This window comes from the organism of the source record quoted next, unplaced genomic scaffold, assembly GCF_019419815.1.
Source record: "Pyrus x bretschneideri cultivar Hongxiangsu unplaced genomic scaffold, Pyrus_bretschneideri_v1 Contig1, whole genome shotgun sequence".
Lineage (NCBI taxonomy): Eukaryota > Viridiplantae > Streptophyta > Magnoliopsida > Rosales > Rosaceae > Pyrus > Pyrus x bretschneideri.
The window spans coordinates 3,299,302-3,318,046 of NW_025999390.1; the positions used below are offsets into that span (position 1 = coordinate 3,299,302).

Genomic DNA, 18,745 nt, shown 5'->3' on the forward strand with positions numbered 1-18,745 from the left:
ATATTATGGTCTGCAGCCCACGATATCGACAACTCACTATTATCATGATAAGTAAGTAACAAATTTCCGAGGGTGCAATACTACCATCATGCCCCATTGGGAATTACACAAACAACGTCCGGTCAAGTCTCTACCGTGCTCACACACTACCCCCTTGGCAACAACAACAATAAAACAATTCTATATTGTGAACTCTCACAATTGAACACTTGTTCATAAAACTCCTCTGTCAAACAAGTGCTAACAGAAGAATCTTCAAACTACGCCTCAAATGTGTCACAAACAAGACCAAAAATTGTAACCGTAGTTACAAGCAGTTCTAACAGAAATAAGTGTCTAATACGATCTTGCTACAAATATAGAGCATATAAACGTAACACACCATGAAGGTCCCGTTAAATCATTCAGACTAACCGTTAGTCTGAGGGTGAAATGTAGCCGACGACAAAACTTACTACATGTGGTCTTCAAGAAGACTTCTCCAAAACTTAGTAGTAAAACTTGCTTCACGAAGAGATACAATAGTGGCACACCTGCCATGTAATTGAGCCAACGTAGTCTGCAATGCCTTGGCAAGTAAATCCATAGTGAAGTTCTCTAGAACTTAGTGAAAAGTAACTACGTCAAGAAGGCTAGAAAAATACTCGAGAATTTGAGGATCAAAGCAAGCCCATCAAATCTAGTGTATGAGAAAACTGGATCGAATGCATAACATCAACTACAACGGTAGTTTTCGAGATAATCAATCACCACGATAAGATTTGTTCAACTGAGTATTTCTTGGGTGATTGAGTAATTAATGGTCACGACTGCACTTCCAACGTCAACGATTCTCTTAGACAGTGCATCATTTTCAAGGCAATACGAAGTGTAGTAGGGTAGACATGTACCCAAGGTTAATTGGAATGCCTTTCAGTACATAGGGGTAAAAATGGAATTACCGTCATAGTAGGTATTGATTGAAATGTCAGAAGATCCAATGGATTCACGATTGGGCACTTTTACCAAGATGTGTAAAATCTTGTCCATTTGGACCAACGGAACACGAATTGACTTGTGAAGTCAATCAATAATCATCGTACATCACCAAAATCTCCACTTGTACATGAACTTGTACTAGGAGCGTATGGCAATATTTTCCTATCTCAACTCAGATACAGGAAATGATTATAACCACTCGAACGATTCTTAATCATTTGTAAGTAACGAAAAATCAATACTCATGAATCTCGATTAGAATGGGTTAAGACAAGCTAAAGACGTTCAAGGGTAGATGTGTCTTTTGTTGCTGTAGTAGTAAATACGTCTGCACAACCAGGATAATACGCAATAGTGCAATTGTAAACATTTGGTTTAGTTCTTCCAACGTCGCTATAAAAAATTTAGAATGCGATAAGTTTAGCGACTGATGTAGTATACAGTCGAAGAGTTCTCAAATTGTTCAATCGCGGCAGAGATTCAAGGAGCACATAGCGCTGCACAGATAAATACTTCAAATTCGAAACAGTTTTTTTGTTAGATATATGTAAAAGCCACTTGGGAAACAAGTAACTCGTCTCCGGCTGCCTATAAAGTCTAGTAAGTCGCGGGTGTGGGAACATATCCATCTCTTCAACTCCCCTTCCAAATGCAAGAGTAAACCAATCATAAAAAATGTGTTCATACTTATAAAAACAATCATAGAGAGTGGTCCTCAAGGAATCTATCTTTGGTCCTGGAAAAGTCTGCAAGAATTGTTGAACTCGTTTCGCAAATTCCTCATGAATCTGATCATAGTATCTACCGTGGGGGAAGAACCTTTCGGCCTGCGCATCACTTTTTAGTGCATCTGGAGGAAGACCATGATTGAACATGTTGGGAAAATCGAAATTAAGATTTCTCCTTGATTCCCAGGAAATTAGCCATCTTTTCGACAGTAGGCGGGTTCTAACCAAATCTTTGGTTGTTAATAGACACAATATATGATAGAACACAATCAGGTATTTCATTGATCTGGCCCCCATTGGCCTGATGCAAACAAATGCATTACCTAGGGATGGTAATTTAATCTGTCAAATTCGATCCCCGCAGGTAACTAACCCAAACAGTTTTGTTTCGGGGATCAAATTTCAGGTTTTTTACGGTTATGGGTAACCGTTGGATAAATTGTTTCAGATTTGGTTATGATTATAGGAGTATCCGCTCTGAATCCGTACCGAACCCGTCCCGTTTTCATTCTTTAATAAAAAATATAAACATTTTTATTTATAAAAAAATGAAATCTTTTTTTTTTTTTTCTCCAGCAACTTTAATACTTCTTGGGAGACTCCAGGGGTCTTGAAAGTGCAGTGCAAACTTCAATGGTTTATATCTTTATTCTAAAATTTTTAATGATTTCAAGTTTCAATGAATCATGAAATCTGGAAGAACTCGAAGGTTAGAAAAATGGTTCAATACTTCAATTTTGGGAAGGAATCCTATTTGTTCTGTGCAGCTCCTTCACTTGGTCTGTGCAGCTCTTTCTGGAGAAACAATAACAACCAAAATCAGCCACCTCCAAGCCATCACCAACAAAACGGTTTCATTGTTGGTCATCGATTTTGGATTCGGCTCCGGTGGTTGGCGGTGGCGAAATGGGTTACTGGAACCCGGCGTTTACCGCGTGGTCGTCAGATCTTCCAACAACCAATGGTGCATATCATTAAGTCTTTTTTATCTAAGGAGATTTCTTCTTTGTCTTATAGCTTAGCTAGGTTCTATTTTTCTTTAATTTGGTTTTTATTTTTGGTTATGTTTGTGTGGGTTGTGACATTTACTACGGCTTCAGCATCAGTAGCTAATAGCTAATCCTTCTCTTTCTTCTCTGTCTGTATGCGTGTTTTAAGGTGTAAAGGATATGAGGGTGTACCAATTAAGGACCAGAAATTAAATTAAACGTTTGTTACTTGTTAGTGGTTCTTGATGTTATCATCACATTATAATTGCCATAACTTGTAAGGGGCTCTGCTTAATTGGATGCCTGATATTGGGGTGTAGGATTATTTTTCAAACTTAGTGTGGTGCGTAATTCTTGGTCGGTTCATAACGGAAAAACCGTTACCTTATGGGGAGTCCTTTACCCAACGAATTTGGTTACGGGGAATACTCGTTCGGGTTTTTTACGGTTTCGGGTACCGAGAAAACAAACGGGTTCAGTTATGTGGATAACACATCTGAACCTAATCTGTCCCGTTGCAATCCCTAGAATTACCCCAGGTAAGTTGAACTTCTTTTAACTTTCAAAACAGAAAATTGTGCTGTGTGGGACGAATCAAATAGCAAAGTTCATACCTCCATCAAGGGTCTTGTGTGATCCATGGCCCCGAAGGTCGTCCTAGTCTCCTGACCTAGCTTCGTTTAACGTATGATACTTGGTCAGGTGCGTTTTAACGGGTACTGCTTTGACTTTTGGGATATACATATCCCACTGGTTTTAGGTTACTTTTACAGTTGAGTTTGAGATAAGAAACTAAAAGGAGCAAATTATTAGGAGACACTGTTTTATATATCAAGGGAATTAGATACCCAATCACAAAATACACAAAGGGAATTGAATATATCCAGGTAATTAGGCTATCTTCAATGCAAGGTGCTAAAAATCTAAAATTTAACCTCGTATTTCTAACTGTTCCTAGTGGATTCAAATTGTTTGTTTTAGGTAATGCTAGAGAGACTAAATATCTAAATTAAATTGTACAAAATAAATGATGCAATTGTTCATGATTGAATTATCAATTAAGTGTTGATTAAGTAATATGCTTATTTGCTATTGGTGACGCATATTTTTATCCGAATGCATGTGACTTGAGATCCCATCCTTTTGTGTGAAATCCTGTTCCCGGATTTCACTATTTAAAATTACGTATTTCGTATTCTTAGTTTTGACACTTTTATATTTACGGCGTATTTCATCCCTACGTATATTTTCACTTATCTTTATATATTTGATAGTATTCGTCGAGACAAACGTGTGGGCACAAACAGAACGTAATTTGGAATAATAACGAAGATTTTATAAGGTTTTGAACGTCGATGATATTTTGGTAAATTGATAATTAATTGGACATGTGATATTTTTGTCAAACCATTGGGTGCGTGCCACGTGGGCACCCAAAAAATTCTGGAACTCTCTCTCCTCCTTTTTCTCTCCCCGTTCCCTCTTCCTCTCGAGAGTTGTCTCATTCTCTCTCGGCTCTCCCTTTCTCTGTGAAACAAACCATCACCACCACCAAAATTTTGGCTTGTTGAACACCAAAACCACCATTATCTGCATGTCCTCACCACCATAAACTCTGTTGTGGTTTTTGTTTCAATGAAAACGAACCCGAAACACGAGTTCGAAGAACGAGGTTTTGGGCCGAGACTTCTAGGCCTGATTCAGAAAAATTTCAGCCATCTTCTGGACTCAAAATAGGTATAAATTGATTCCTCATGATGTGTAGATGAATTTTCATGTTTGGATCGTGTGATTTGGTTGAAAAATGAGAAAGTTACAACGATTTAAAGTTTGCCCAATTTCTGACGAACCCGTGACCTTCCAGACCATTTTCCGACCAAACCACTGCGAGTTAGCCATCGGGAAAGGTACCAATCTGTTCGTCTCATTCCAAGATATGATTTTCATTTTTGAATTACTCAATTTGGTTGAGTATTGACAAAGTGTTATGGACGTTTAAAGTTTGCCCATAAATTCCGGCGAGTTACCAGTTTTTCAATGGACGGTAGTCTTTCAGGCCATTTTTCGGCCACCTCCAGCCATTTTGTGCAGTGAAAAATTTTAGCGACTAATGTGGTATACAGTCGAAGAGTTTTCAAAATGTTAGGCGGAGATTCAGGGAGAACATAGCCCTGCAGAGAACTTGTCTCTGGCTGCATATAAATTCTTGCAAGTGGCGGGTGATGAGGGAAGGCATCAATCTCTTCAACTCCCCTTGCATGTCATAAATAATCAATTAAGATAAGAAAAACAATATAGGGAGAATATATATTTACAAAATAATTTACTCTGAATCAATAGCTTTCTTGGGCAATAGTCTATTCTAATTTAGGGTTTAGGTCTGTCTCTCTCACTTGGGGAGGAAGTTAACTCAATACCATATTCATGAGTACTACTGTCTTGGGTTGCCGTTGCTTGACCATTCGGACTCAGATCACCACCATGCACGGAAGAATTAGGAGTTCCCACCAGCTCTTGATGAACAAGGTGCAGTCCAACCCAGTCGGGAGAGCTTGATGATGACCTTGGGGGACAGCTGCTGTTTGGTGAAGATTCAGCAGCAGCTATACCAAGATCACTATCTTGCAGCGTGCTCTTCCCAGAAATATCCGAAGTCAGGTCTTTTCCGTAATATACTCCTAATATTTCATGAATTCTTGTCCAAAACGAGGCTTCTGTATCTGCGCGTGTCAAGATGTGGCTATGCTCATAGAGGAACATAGCTGTAAATATGAGGATAGCTAGTGATGAAACAACACCAGCAACGATGAAGAGGCCCCAAAAGCTATCAAGACCAAGAGTGTTGGAACTTCCCACGGTGTCGGATTTTGAACAACTTTCATTTTTCTTGAACCACTTATCTTCGATGACCTTCATTTTATCTCCCTCGCGCACTTGAGTGAGTGCATCTGAAAAATCACGCGTGAGAAGCGAACCTTCTTGAAAGACCTGCATGTAACCCAACCAAAAAAAAAAAAATCCCCACATCAGAAAACATGTACTAGTTAGAGGAGAGAAGCCCAGAAAGAGAACAAGAGGACTTACAAATGCAAAACCATCAGTTTTGAATGTTGGCTCGAAAATGGTATATTTTGAACAATAAGTTGAAACAAAAAGTTTCATGTAGGGCGGTTCATCAAAAGCAGCAGAAATACCTCCGTTTTCATCCCCATCTTGAAGAAGTTTATCCAATTCTTCTCTAGAATAATAGGCCCTAAGTTTATCATCCTGAAATCCTACTTGCTTCAGAATCCCATAAATAAAAGAACCTCGTAGGTAGCCAACCTTGTCCCCATTCTTAATGAGCGTGTTTATATCGGTGACGGTTGGTTGGAGCTGCTGGACTGTTAATATTGACGTTAAACTGGCAGTATAACTTTGCGTTAGTATGAGAACAACAAAGCACCATACGATCACTACAAATCTAGCCAAGTTGCTCAGCACTAGCTCCCCTGTTTCAAAAGTTGAAAACAGATATGGCATTAATGAGTCATCGAAAAAAACAATTGCTTTGCTTAGTTCATAGAGTGCATATCAATTGTTTCTACAGCATCAGTGATCACTAAAGAATGATTAACATGATGGGCACTTACGATGTATGAAAAACATGGTTGAGAAGGAGAACCAAAAGCTTGTGCCAATTTGGTGATGTGGAGGCCCCTGAAAGTCTTTGTTTTTTGGGTGCTCAAGAAACCAGATCACAAAACCAATGAAAATAAACAAGCAGCAGCTGGTTAACCAAAGGTCCCAGGTCAAAGGCTTCAAGAACACCCAGGTGTTTTTAGCACCCTTGTTTCCTTTGACAGGCACAACCATTGATACCCCCGCTTCTGTGTACGGCAATGTAAAGTCAACATACAAGGATCTATTTGCTCTAATGGTAATATCTCCAACCAAAGCGTCATAGTTCTGTCAAGTAAAAGTGCTAATGTTTACATAATGTCGATAGAATAAACTGTAAAATAGTGGGGGGAAAAGAAAGAAGAACTCGTAGAATAAGAGTTTTTACCCCGAGAACTACTTGCTTGATCATATCATTGTAACTTCCAGCTCTTTCACCATTAGGCTTTGCAAAGGGATGAAACTCAAAAGGAGCAGGGTATGGCAATGCCTCTATTACAGCGGTAAAGACATCTATGCAGTATCCAGTGACATTGGTTGTGCCAGTTCTAGAATCATACGTTACATTTATCAATTCATCATACATTAGCTTCGCCGGGACTAGAACCTTTAAGGTCCCATTCGTGCTAATCTGCCAACCCCTTGGAACCGAGGTGGTGTCTCCAGGCCATATAACAGGTCCAAGACTGGCATTAGAATTAGAGTGTCTGCTTGTATTTCTGTTCGATTTAATGTTTCTTACGAGTCCATTTTTGGTTGTCCAATATCCAATCCCTCTTTCCCCATTACTGTTCACATTGACTATCTGAAAAGTAGGTGATTGTAGTTGCCTATTAACAAGGCTGAAATCTCCTGAAAGACCTCTGAATCTTGTACCTGATAATTCTCGGACAAGTTCAGGACCATTTTGAGAGACCTCTAATCTCTCCAAACCAGTGGAATTGCCAGAATCTTTCATCTTCTGGAAGCGGAAGTTTGTTGTTCCAACCTTTTCAACTGCCATGGCTAGTGCCCAAGCAGCATCATACGCCCACAATCCAAAAATATCCAATTTAACACTAGGGATAGTTGGATTGTCTTGTCGAAATTTTGTTTGCCATCTAGCTCTAAAACTTTCAAGCTCTTTTGTAATGGAAACATAAGTCTTTAAACCCAACACCCCTTGCATGTTGTCTATGTCGACAGAAGAACTCGAGGAAATAAAACTGTTAGTCATCCCATTTGTCATTATCCAAACATAGCCTTCATCCATCATGCCAAAGTCTTTTGCTTTTGAGAAAAACTGAGAGCCAAGATAAGGGGACATATGCACTATGAAGACCCTGGTTCGCATTGACATCAACTTGCGAAGCTCTGCAACAATTTCCTCATCCGTGGCGGTTGAAGGAATGAAACTCCAGTAGGGCACACGAGCACCAACTGCTTGCAAAGCAGTAGTCAGGTAAGGTATTACTCCCTTTCCGAACTCATTGTCAACACTGATGGGCACTGCTTCAGTCCAACCAAAGGCCTGGATGACACTACTAATGGCTTTAACTTGAGATGAGTCATTCTGCGCAATTCGGAAAAAGTATGAACCCTGAAGAGAAGGGCTTGTCGCGGAAAATGATATTATGGGCACCTGAGCTTTGTCTCCAAGCTCAATTACAAAGCTGGCTTGCATTGATGATTCTAACCCTATGATGGCTTGCACTTTCTCATTTTTTATCAAGTCTAGAGCTGTTTCAAAGGTGACAAATGGAAATTAATTAAACTCTGATGTAACATCAGCCAGAAATAAGCATTTCTGGAAAATTATAATGGTTGATCACGATACAAATCCAACCCAACCAGATCCTTGGATGAGCCACGTTGAAGCAATTTCAGAAAACAAACAAAATTAAGGATATATGAATTGAAGAAGAACAAGAACAGCATGCACTTGTTAGTTAACGAAACTCGAAAGTTGATAGCATATATATATATAAAAAGAAGTATTATAACAGTTCATTTATGTTATAACAACAAACTTATGTAAAACATCAACAAAAAAATTATTGTGTACAGTTGTAGAAAACTAACTTGGAGATTGAGGCTTGTCTGGATGCAATGTTCTAATGAAAAACTTGGAGAAAACTAACAAACTTTTTTTTTTTTTTTGAAATGCGAAGATAGCTTGTATGAACAGAAAAAAATTTGACGGCAGCCAAAAAACAGTAGCAAGCCAAAGGGCAGCCACTTCAACAAAACAACACTAATTAACAACATTCCTCATACGTAAGTGGCCGGTGAAAAGGTGTAGAGTATTTGCATAACAACGCGGGTTCAAACCCTGCCAGTAGTTAATCTAATACCTAATCTGACAAAATCTATCGTTTGACCAAAAAAAAAAAAAAAAAAAAAAAACATTCCTCAGACACAGCACTTAATAGAAGAAGAAACAGCCACCGGTTAATTTTTTTTTTCATTCAATATCAAAAATCAAATAATTAATATTTAAATTTCCCACAAGCCATACTGGCTCATCCTTGGTCGTGCTGAGCGGAATACACCAAGGTTGTGACAGATCACAGACATTTAGCATCTCCAAGTGAAAGTAACGAACCACACCAAATAACATGGAAGACCCCGACCATTTGAACCAATTGGGAATCAACACCTTTAATATTCTAATAGATAGTGAAACATATTTACGAGAACACACAAAAAAGAGAAGAGGTAGAGAAAGAACCTGCAGTAGCTGCAACAACAACATCTTCTGCAGAGTCCCTTTTGTGTAGGACCAGCCTGGTTTTGTAGTCTGCATGAGAGGCGTAGAAGTCGGCAAGGGCCATGTCAATGCAGCTCATCTCCATTTTCCCAAACCCGGTGTCCAAGTCAAGAACCACTCCCACATGTACTGGGATTAATGTTGTGTTTTGTGCCCCGACGAAGAAAATTTTAAAGAACAGGAAGAAAAGAAAGACGGGTTTGATCATAGGGTTTTTTGTCATGTTAGAATACTCTCTCTTGGATGGCTTGGAATTCATGGCCGGGGGTGAAGGACGCTAAGAACCTTATTTATAAGATGATGAATCGCTGACTGCTGAATTTGAATATTCATAGTCGGTAGGATTTTCAATATAACAACAGTCCATTTGAATATTCAAACAAAGAAGTGTCCCCTACTGCTGAATCGCTGACTTCTGATGAGGAGGTATTTCAAAGAAATTTCCCATTACCTTAGTCTTAAGTAAGAGGGAAGGTGGCACTGTGCAGTTTTGGAGAGTTTTTTCAGTGTGATCGGTACACACGAGGTGTTACATTATGTGTCGCTATACAAATTGTAGGATATGTGTGCTAAAAAGTTAATAACTTCTGGTTTTGTAGTCACTATACAAATTGTGAGATTGGGGTGGGGCGGACGGAGAAGGGGATGAGAGTGGATCCACGGGGGAGGGGATGTGGTTGGAAAGGTGGTCGAAGGAGAGGTTTGCGGGACGAGATAGACGGAAATAGGTGGGGACACGGGGCCTGGGAAGAAGCAAGGAAGAATATGAGTGTTTGGGTATGGGTTTAAGATGAAAGGGCTTCACAAGATGTATTCATTAAATCATTTTATACATCAAATATTTAATGACAAAATTTGTGGTTTTAAACCTTGGATACAATCAGATAACGGATACCATCCCCTGCTTCTTGAAGAAGGTTTGTTCTCATTCTGCGATCCAATAAATTCTACCGAGGCATTGGATTTCTGGATACCCAATGCAGTTGAGTGTTAAATGGAAGCGATTTGAATTCAGGCAATGAGATTAATTGCGATGTTCTGAGTGTTGAAATTGGATACGTTGTTGGCCTTGAAGTTGTCATTTGGCTCACTCGTGTTTTGCGAGGGATGGAGGAACTGGTATTACCAAGCTTTGGAGAACGTATTCTTTCTGAAAAGCTTGAGGTTCATGCATGGAGATGAAAGCTGCTAAATTTACAACAAACAAACCGCAAGCTTAAATCTGTTGGTAGTAAAAATTTAAAACACACAGCGTCTTACAAAGTAATGATATGTAAGTAACATTAGCTTACCTCCAACGAAGATTCTTCTTCATGATCCATGGATATTGTAGCTTCCAGGGGCCTGAAAGAGTAATTTTCTGGAACGGTCATACAATAATCTTATTTAGCTTACCTCATCAGAAAAATATTAGAGCAGGGAGAGATTTTGAAGCACATAAAAATCAGCGAATTGTGAAGTTACAGGATCCCATGTGCGGAATAATGTCTTTGTCAATTTGAGGTAGTTTCTTTTTTGTTATCTCTGTCATGGCTGCATCAACCAATACCGTGCCCTCCTCGTGGAGCCATAACTCCATTATAATCCACTGTCTACAAACCCATCTTACACAGTAGGAGTGCAAAATGGATAGTAAAGCTTGATTGCTTCCATGAATATTTCCTTCAAATTCCAAGAAAAAACAGTGACTCCATTTCCTTCACCCTTAAACCCAAAATTTCCCAATTGATATGGACATCCACAGACCATTTTAGATTTTAAATCAAAGTTTATTAATCCCGTTTCAGAATTTAACTACTTCAGCTCCTCAAAGCAGAAGCAGTTTAAGCAGCAAGAATAACAGGATAACTACTGCATTTCCCAAGCTATTGTGGTCAAGTGATAGTAGTAATAAAAGCCCAGGTTTGGGGTTCAAAAGGTGGTCAAAGTTCACCCGCCTCGGGTGGGAGGGGAAGAAGATGATGAACAATCATCTTCTCCTTTAATTTTTCTATTGTTTCAATTTTGTTAGACTTAAATTTAGAGAGTTTTAACCAAACACTTCTGCTATTATTCACTTTTAACGTTAATGACATTTTTACTTTAAAAAGTCATTCATGGTATTATTAACTACAACACCTTTTTTGTCATTTCGGTTAAAACTCAAAGTTTTCAAGCCTTTTTCATTAGTTTTTCTTTAATTTTATCCTTTTTATGTGTGAAAAGACTTGTCTAGCTCTGTAGTTTTAATTGCACTTTAACGCTTTATCTAATCTTTCTTGGCTTATTTTTAAATACGCTTTCTAAAATATATGTGGGATCAACACTTACTAAGACTATGTTACATGTGCAATAAATATAATTATAAATTTCATTATGCGTCAACATTCAACAATTAGAGAAAATTAAGTTTAAAAGAAATTGAATAGATGAAAAAAAAATTGATTAGCCCGACTCATCCAAATCAAACCCACATAAAAAATTAACAAATCTAAGGCAATGGAGAGAGAATTTTGAGTTGCAAGCAGACAACTTTCAAGTTTCAAGGGGCAAACTGAGATCAAAATTGAGTTCCTGGCAGCAAGATGAAACGAATTTTGAGTTTCAGAGAGTAAAATGATAACTTTTAAATTATAGAGTAAAAAGAAATTTAAAAATCGAGTTCCAAGACACGTGGCTAAAAATAAGTCATCTTTCTTCTAGTATATGGAATTTGGGGTCAGTTAAAACTCAAGAAATGCAGTTGAGATTACTCAAAACACTCATATTCCATTGCTGATTATTATATGATGAGTGGGTTAATGTATCTAATTATTGAAAGACACTTACATTAATCAAAAATATATTTGATCATAGGGTTTTTTGTCATGTTTGAATACTCTCTCTTGGATGGTTTGGAATTCATGGCCGGGGGTGAGGGAGGCTAAGAAACTTATTTATAAGATGATAATCAGTAGGATGTTCAATATAACAGTCCATTTGAAAATTCAAACGAAGAAGAAATGTCCCCTACTGCTGATTCGCTGACTTCTGATGAGGAGGTATTTCAAAGAAATTTCCCATTACCTTAGTCTTAAGTAAGGGGCAAGGTGGCACTGTGCAATTTTGGAGAGTTTTTTCAGTGTGATCGGTACACAAGGTGTTACACCACGTGTCATTATACAAATTTTGGGATATGTGTGCTAAAAAATTAATAACTTAAAAAGTAAAATTTCTCACCACTACTATTAAAATATGTGGTGTATCACTTAGGGGTGGTTCGGTATGGGATCCCATACCAAAACCATTGTCCCGATTCCCAAACCGAAATTTTTGGGAATTCCAAATTCAATCCCAATCCCAAACCAAATTTTCGGGAATCCCAATTTTCGGGAATCCCGAAATAATTTCGGGATTTCGGGACAAATCGGGAATCCCGAAATGTTTTTGGGCTTTTGGACTAAAATTTGACATATTATGTTTTTAGGCTAAAATTTGACATATTATAAAGTAATAAATAAAGTAACAAACTCAAAAGCAAAAATATTAGTTACAACCCAAGGTTTATAAATAAAGTAACAAACCCAAAATCAAAAAAATTAGTTATGAGCCAAAATTTCAATAATTAAGTTACAAACCAAAAGCTAAAAAGCAAAGCTTAAAGTCTATAAATATTGTTGGCCTCTTCGGCCCCTTCGTCCCCTTGATCTTGTTGATGCTTGTGGTTGCTCCCTTCTTGTTGGTAATTGTATATATATATATATATATATATATACACATATTAAATCTAAAACAATGAACGGTTGAAATAATTCTCTTATAATAAAAAAAATTATATATATATATATAATTTTTATTTCAATTCGGTATGGGAATACCGAAAAAATGGAGATGGAATACCGAATCCCATACCGAAAATTTCGGTTTGGTTCGGGATTACATACCGAAAATTTCGGGAATTTTGGTTTGGGATTTTTTTGGTTTGGGATCGGGATTTTTTCGGTTTGGTTTGGGATTTTTGGGATTTTTTTCCAGCCCTAGTATCACTTGTGTTTCCGTCACAACTAAAAATTTCTCGCAATTTTAAGTTAATTTCAGTTTATTTACAAAATTACCACTTGTTTGATTTCAGCCCAAATTTCGCTTTATTTACAAGATTGCCACTGGACTTATTACTTCAGAACGATATTTCGTCTGGACTTGGAATTGGGGGGAGAGAGGGAAGGGGGGCAGAAGGGTACGGGTTGGACTTTGAGGGAGAGGTTCGCCGGGATTTAGGGGAGAGGGGAGAGGATTTTCGGCTTTGCCACGCGTTTGCCCTCCTTTTCCACGCGTGTCTTCTCTTCTTCGTGAACCACAGCCTCTCTCTCTTCTGGACTCTTATTTCCGTTTCTGTTTGTCTCACAAACCCTTTTGTTTCTCTCAAACCTCTCCTTGCCTTGCTCTCCGAACAACCAGCAGCGCCCAACTCTCTCTCTCTCTCTCTATCTCTCTCTCTCCTTCTCTTTCCAAAATTCCTGGTCGGACCAAAACTTCAGACCTGAAACCACCCCAACGAAGGTTAACAAAAAAACAGAGGAAAATCCAGTAATTAATTTATGTATGGTTTTTTCCTTTTTTTCTTCTTCTTCTATTTATGGTAAATGCAAAATATTGGACAGTTGATTGTGGTTGGTGGGTTGATCTAGGTTTTGTTGATTGCTGGAATTTTGGTCGTAGTGGTCCAGATTTACTTGCTCATGGTCTTCTCATTGCTTTACTGTGAAAAGAAAAGATGGATAATTTAGTGCCAACTGTACTTAATTCTATGGAGATTTGCTAGGTTTTTAATACGATTAGGTTAATTGGATGAGTTTGGTGCTGAGTTTGGATGAGTTACTGTGAAAAGAAAAGATGGTTACCGTTAAACCCGATAATCGTGGATAATTGTCTGAATGAATTGGATCTGGATACGAAAATTCGGATATATTTTGGGTATGGAGAAAAACCGTGATTATTATTCGGTAATAGTTCTGGATATGGTTGTAGGGGTTCTCAATCTATATTTATCTCCAAATCCAAACCAAATAATATATATTATATATAATATTAAATTATTAAAATATATTTATATATATATATATATTTATTATTCACTCAATTCATTATCTTGACAATACAGAACTTACATTTTGTGGAAAAGTTCAAAAGTTTTAATATGAATCAAAATCTATGAGAATTTAATGATACTTATGAGAGATATCAAAGATCAAACCAACATTATCAACGTTTAGCTTTAATTTTTATGCTTCACAAGATCCATTCATTAAATCATTTTATACATCAAATATTTAATGACGAAATTAATATTTACTAAATTATCATACGTCAATTGAATGAATATATATTTTTTATTAACAAAGAGGGATTTAACCGTTAACCGATAGGGAATCCGTTACCCGGTAGGTATGGTTATGGATAATCCCCGACAGTTAATTTGTTGTTATGAATATGGTTAGTTTTTGTGGTTATGAGGATGGATACAGTATTTCCGTTCCCAAATCAAACCGTTGCCATCTCTAATATACATATACAATCTTTATTCCATAAGGAAATAAATAAAGGATACAAACAATATCCTGCCAAATAAAGGACTCCTAATATTTACAATATTTTACATTCCTTTTTTCCCTTATATACCGACTCACGTTTAACAGTTTCATCCTCATTCCTAAAAAACAAGCGTGAATGGTTTTTCGTAATTTGTATACAGGAAGAGAATTAACTAATGCAATATTTTGATTTGACCAAACTCCTCAGTTTGGTCCCTAACAATGAAAAACGATAAATATAATTAACTTCGACCACCGCACATCAAATGTGATCTTTCCGTTTGAATTTAATCAATAATTTTGTTTGTGTGTTGATGTGGCACACCTTCGGTCTCACAAGTCTATTAATGTGGTAGATGTAGTGAGTCAAGAATAGAGTTTCACCCTAGCTACATCCACCGCTTCAGTTCCTAGTGTATTGACCTCAAAAATATCAAAGGTCAGTGGCACCTCAGCATCTTAAGTCTAATAATTTGGGAGAGAAAACCCTTGATTACAGTATCAGAAAGGTAAATGCAACTTCTGGGTTTTGCTCTAAGAGTTTAGTAATTGCATAATTGGCGACGGTAAAAAAATTTGATTAACTGGTATCAACACAATGTCACCTAAAAAAAGTTACCTCCAATGAAGCTTGTTCTTCGTGATCCATGGAGATTGTAGCTTCATTTTTTCAACTAAATCTCTTGGGCTGGCCAGAACTTTCAATTCACACTTCCTCCAAAAAGAAAAAACCAATTTCATTTTTTCCTTCTGGTGCCATGTATGAATTAAACAAGTCACTTATTGTAGCTCTAGCATACCGACTGACATTGGTGAATTCTTGATGAATACCATATCTTCTCTCTTTCAAGCAATAATCTCGGTGGGATAGTTCCAAGAAACTCTAGACGTCAGTGGAAATCAAATCAAATTCAAAGGTCAGCTTCCTGAATCTGTTGCCAACTGCACAAAATTAGTGGTTTTAAACCTTGGATACAATCAGATAACGGATACCATCCCCTGCTTCTTGAAGAACGTTTGTTCTCATTCTGCGATCCAATAAATTCTACCAAGGCATTGGATGTCCGTCCGGATACCCAATGCAGTTGAATGTTAAGTGGAAGCGATTTGAATTCAGGTAATGAGATTAATTGGATGTTCTGAGTGTTGAAATTGGATATGTTGTTGGCCTTGAAGTTGTCATTTGGCTCACTCATGTTTTGTGGCGGATGGAGGCACTGGTATTACCAAGCTTTGGAGAACGTATTCTTTCTGAAAAGCTTCAGGTTCATGCATGGAGATGAAAGCTGCTAAATTTACAACCAACAAACCGCAAGCTTAAATCTGTTGGTAGTAAAATTTTAAAACACACAGGGTCTTACAAAGTAATGATATGTAAGTAACATTAGCATATCTCCAAGGAAGATTCTTCTTCATGATCCATGGATATTGTAGGGGCCTGAAAGAGTAATTTTCTGGAACGGTCATACAATAATCTTATTTAGCTTACCTCATCAGAAAAAGATAAGAGCAGGGAGAGATTTTGAAGCACATAAAAACCAGCGAATTGTGAAGTTACAGGATCCCATGTGCGGAATAATGTCTTTGTCAATTGGGGAGCATTGATGAAAAAGATGGCATTCTTAAGCCGCAATATTTGAACACTGAATTTAAGGGCCGAAATTCTGACATTCTCTTCGTAGAAACAATCAATCACCTCCAGATGGCGAAGGGATGAAAATAAGCCATCTTTCTTCTAGCATATGGAATTTAGGGTCGGTTAAAATTCAAGAAATGTAGTTGAGATTACTCAACACACTCATATTCCATTGCTGATTATTATATGATGAGTGGGTTGATGTATCTAATTATTGAAAGACACTTAAATTAATAAAAAATATAATTGCATTTCTCTCTCTCATTTAAAAATATAATTGCATTTCTCTCTCTCATTTATCACCTGACATAGACCCATGATAAGTTAGATGGAAATATTCCTAATTATGCTAAGTTTTTTTTTTCTTTCTAATTTAGACTTGATTCCTTAGCAAAATTGTTAGTTAATGTCATAAGTCATTAATTAAGATGAAAAACAATATAGGGAGTATTGTAGGCCTATTTGACTAAACTGTATTTAGGACAGAGAAAGAGAGAAGCCGGCGACACGAGAGAGAAGAGAAAGATGTTGTCACGCCCCGATCCCTATATACGTCCAGGATTGACACGTGACATCACCAAATACCCATATCTCTAACATACCATGCCTTCGGAAAATGGCAAAACACAACTTAAGATCCAATTGCGCAATAATTCTTCGTAGACTTTATAGCTGCATCTAACATCCTTGTTAGACTGCCTACATACTCTAAATAGGGATCAATCCATTCGTAGTTCATTATTCATTACACTTCGACGTTTATCACAGTACGTTCAAATCGAAAAGCATAGCATTCCTCAATCAATTATTAGAACTTAACAAGCATGAATTACTAGATTCGTGGCTACATAACAAACCCACATGACATTCAAGGTTTCCGTTCCATACATCATATAAGTCACTATGTTTTCAACATGATACCTCCATCCACAACATGTAACATATCCAATAACCAACGAAGCACAATATTATTCTCAAGCCACATTGATCAACTAAAATAATCATAATAATAACAATCATATCCAACGTCATCCCACAATCCCGTCAATTAATCCATTCATGAATCAAGGATGCATGATCTTAGCCTTTAACTACGTTAATCAATCAATACGATAACATATCATTTCACGTATTTAATTAAAGAACTCTATATAATTTCCTACTTGGATTATGAGTAACAACATGGCAAATCTAATTTATATTCACAAGGTCTAATGTGGATAATTCTCATTCACTCGAATCTAGGGTTCTAGACTAACCTTTTGGAAATGTGCAAAAATAAGGATTCTGAACTACTCAACGGAATCCAACCACATCGAGTTCCGTACCACTCAACAGAACCAAAATATCAATCGGTTTCTCGTAATCTACCCAGACTTGTCGCATGTAAAATCAGTGCCTACATCATGGAAATGGTGCACTGGGCAAATCAGAACTTGGATAAGCTGCGAAGCGCGGGTGAGTGACAATAATACAAGTATGTGAAATTGAATAAAAATTAACGATCAATCACAATCTATAAACATCAAGTATATAACCATGCTTTATGAAATCATAATCAAGCCCCTGAAAACTCCGAATGAGTCACCCAGACATCCAACGACTTTTCTAATTCAAACCATAAGATTCTCAAAAATCATCGTTCATATGTACATTAAAGACTAAGGCTAGAGGGATGCAATTCGGCCAAAGCCTACATAAGTAACCAAACAGGAAGTGGCCCCCCAAAGCAGATTAACCAAGCAGAGCCACCCCTGAGAAAGTAACCAAGTAGGCAGTGACCCCCCAATACGAATTAACCAAGTAGAGTCACTCTTACAGCTGTTAGGAAGTGATCACCTACTGTGGATTGACCAAGCATGATCACTCCTAAGCATACATGGCCATAAGGATCGCCCAACGCGGATTAACCAAGCGCGATCCTTATATAGTATGGTCCCCCAATGCGAATTAACCAAGCAGGACCACTAGTGACCCCCTTAATACGGATTAACCAAGCAAGGTCGAGATAATCAGGTAGGTAGTGACCCCTCAACGCGGATTAACCAAGCAGAGTCACACCTATATAACTGTTGGGCAGTGATCACCCAACGCGGATTAACCAAGCATGATCACCCCTAAGTATAAATGGCCATAAGAATCGCCCAACGCGGATTAACCAAGCGCGATCCATATATAGTATGGTCCCCCAATGCGGATTAACTAAGCAGGACCACTACTAATGACCCCCCAATGCGGATTAACCAAGCAAGGTCATTATTAGTCATAGTCTCCTACTAGCCCTCAATTTACGCAATTTGAATTTCTTTTTTCACAAATATTACCAATCCATGAATCAAATCACATTTAATAAAAATAGATCGATGGCCAATTATAAAAGAATCACATTTTAACAGAAAATATATTTGTAAAACCATGTCAAATCCACAAATGATATTAATATAAAGAATCGGGTA

At 37.5% G+C, this 18,745-nt stretch overlaps 1 protein-coding gene across 1 annotated transcript; it reads right to left on the bottom strand.

Moving 5' to 3' along the window:
* Positions 1-4,934: 4,934 nt before the first annotated feature.
* LOC125468271 (glutamate receptor 2.8-like) lies at positions 4,935-9,384 on the bottom strand. The gene is made up of 5 exons (XM_048579650.1): positions 9,066-9,384; positions 6,744-8,074; positions 6,328-6,643; positions 5,780-6,186; positions 4,935-5,683 (listed from the first exon to the last, which is right to left on the bottom strand). The coding sequence occupies exons 1-5, from the start codon at positions 9,361-9,363 to the stop codon at positions 5,063-5,065; spliced, it is 2,973 nt and encodes a 990-aa protein (XP_048435607.1). The 5' UTR covers positions 9,364-9,384; the 3' UTR covers positions 4,935-5,062.
* Positions 9,385-18,745: the final 9,361 nt, after the last annotated feature.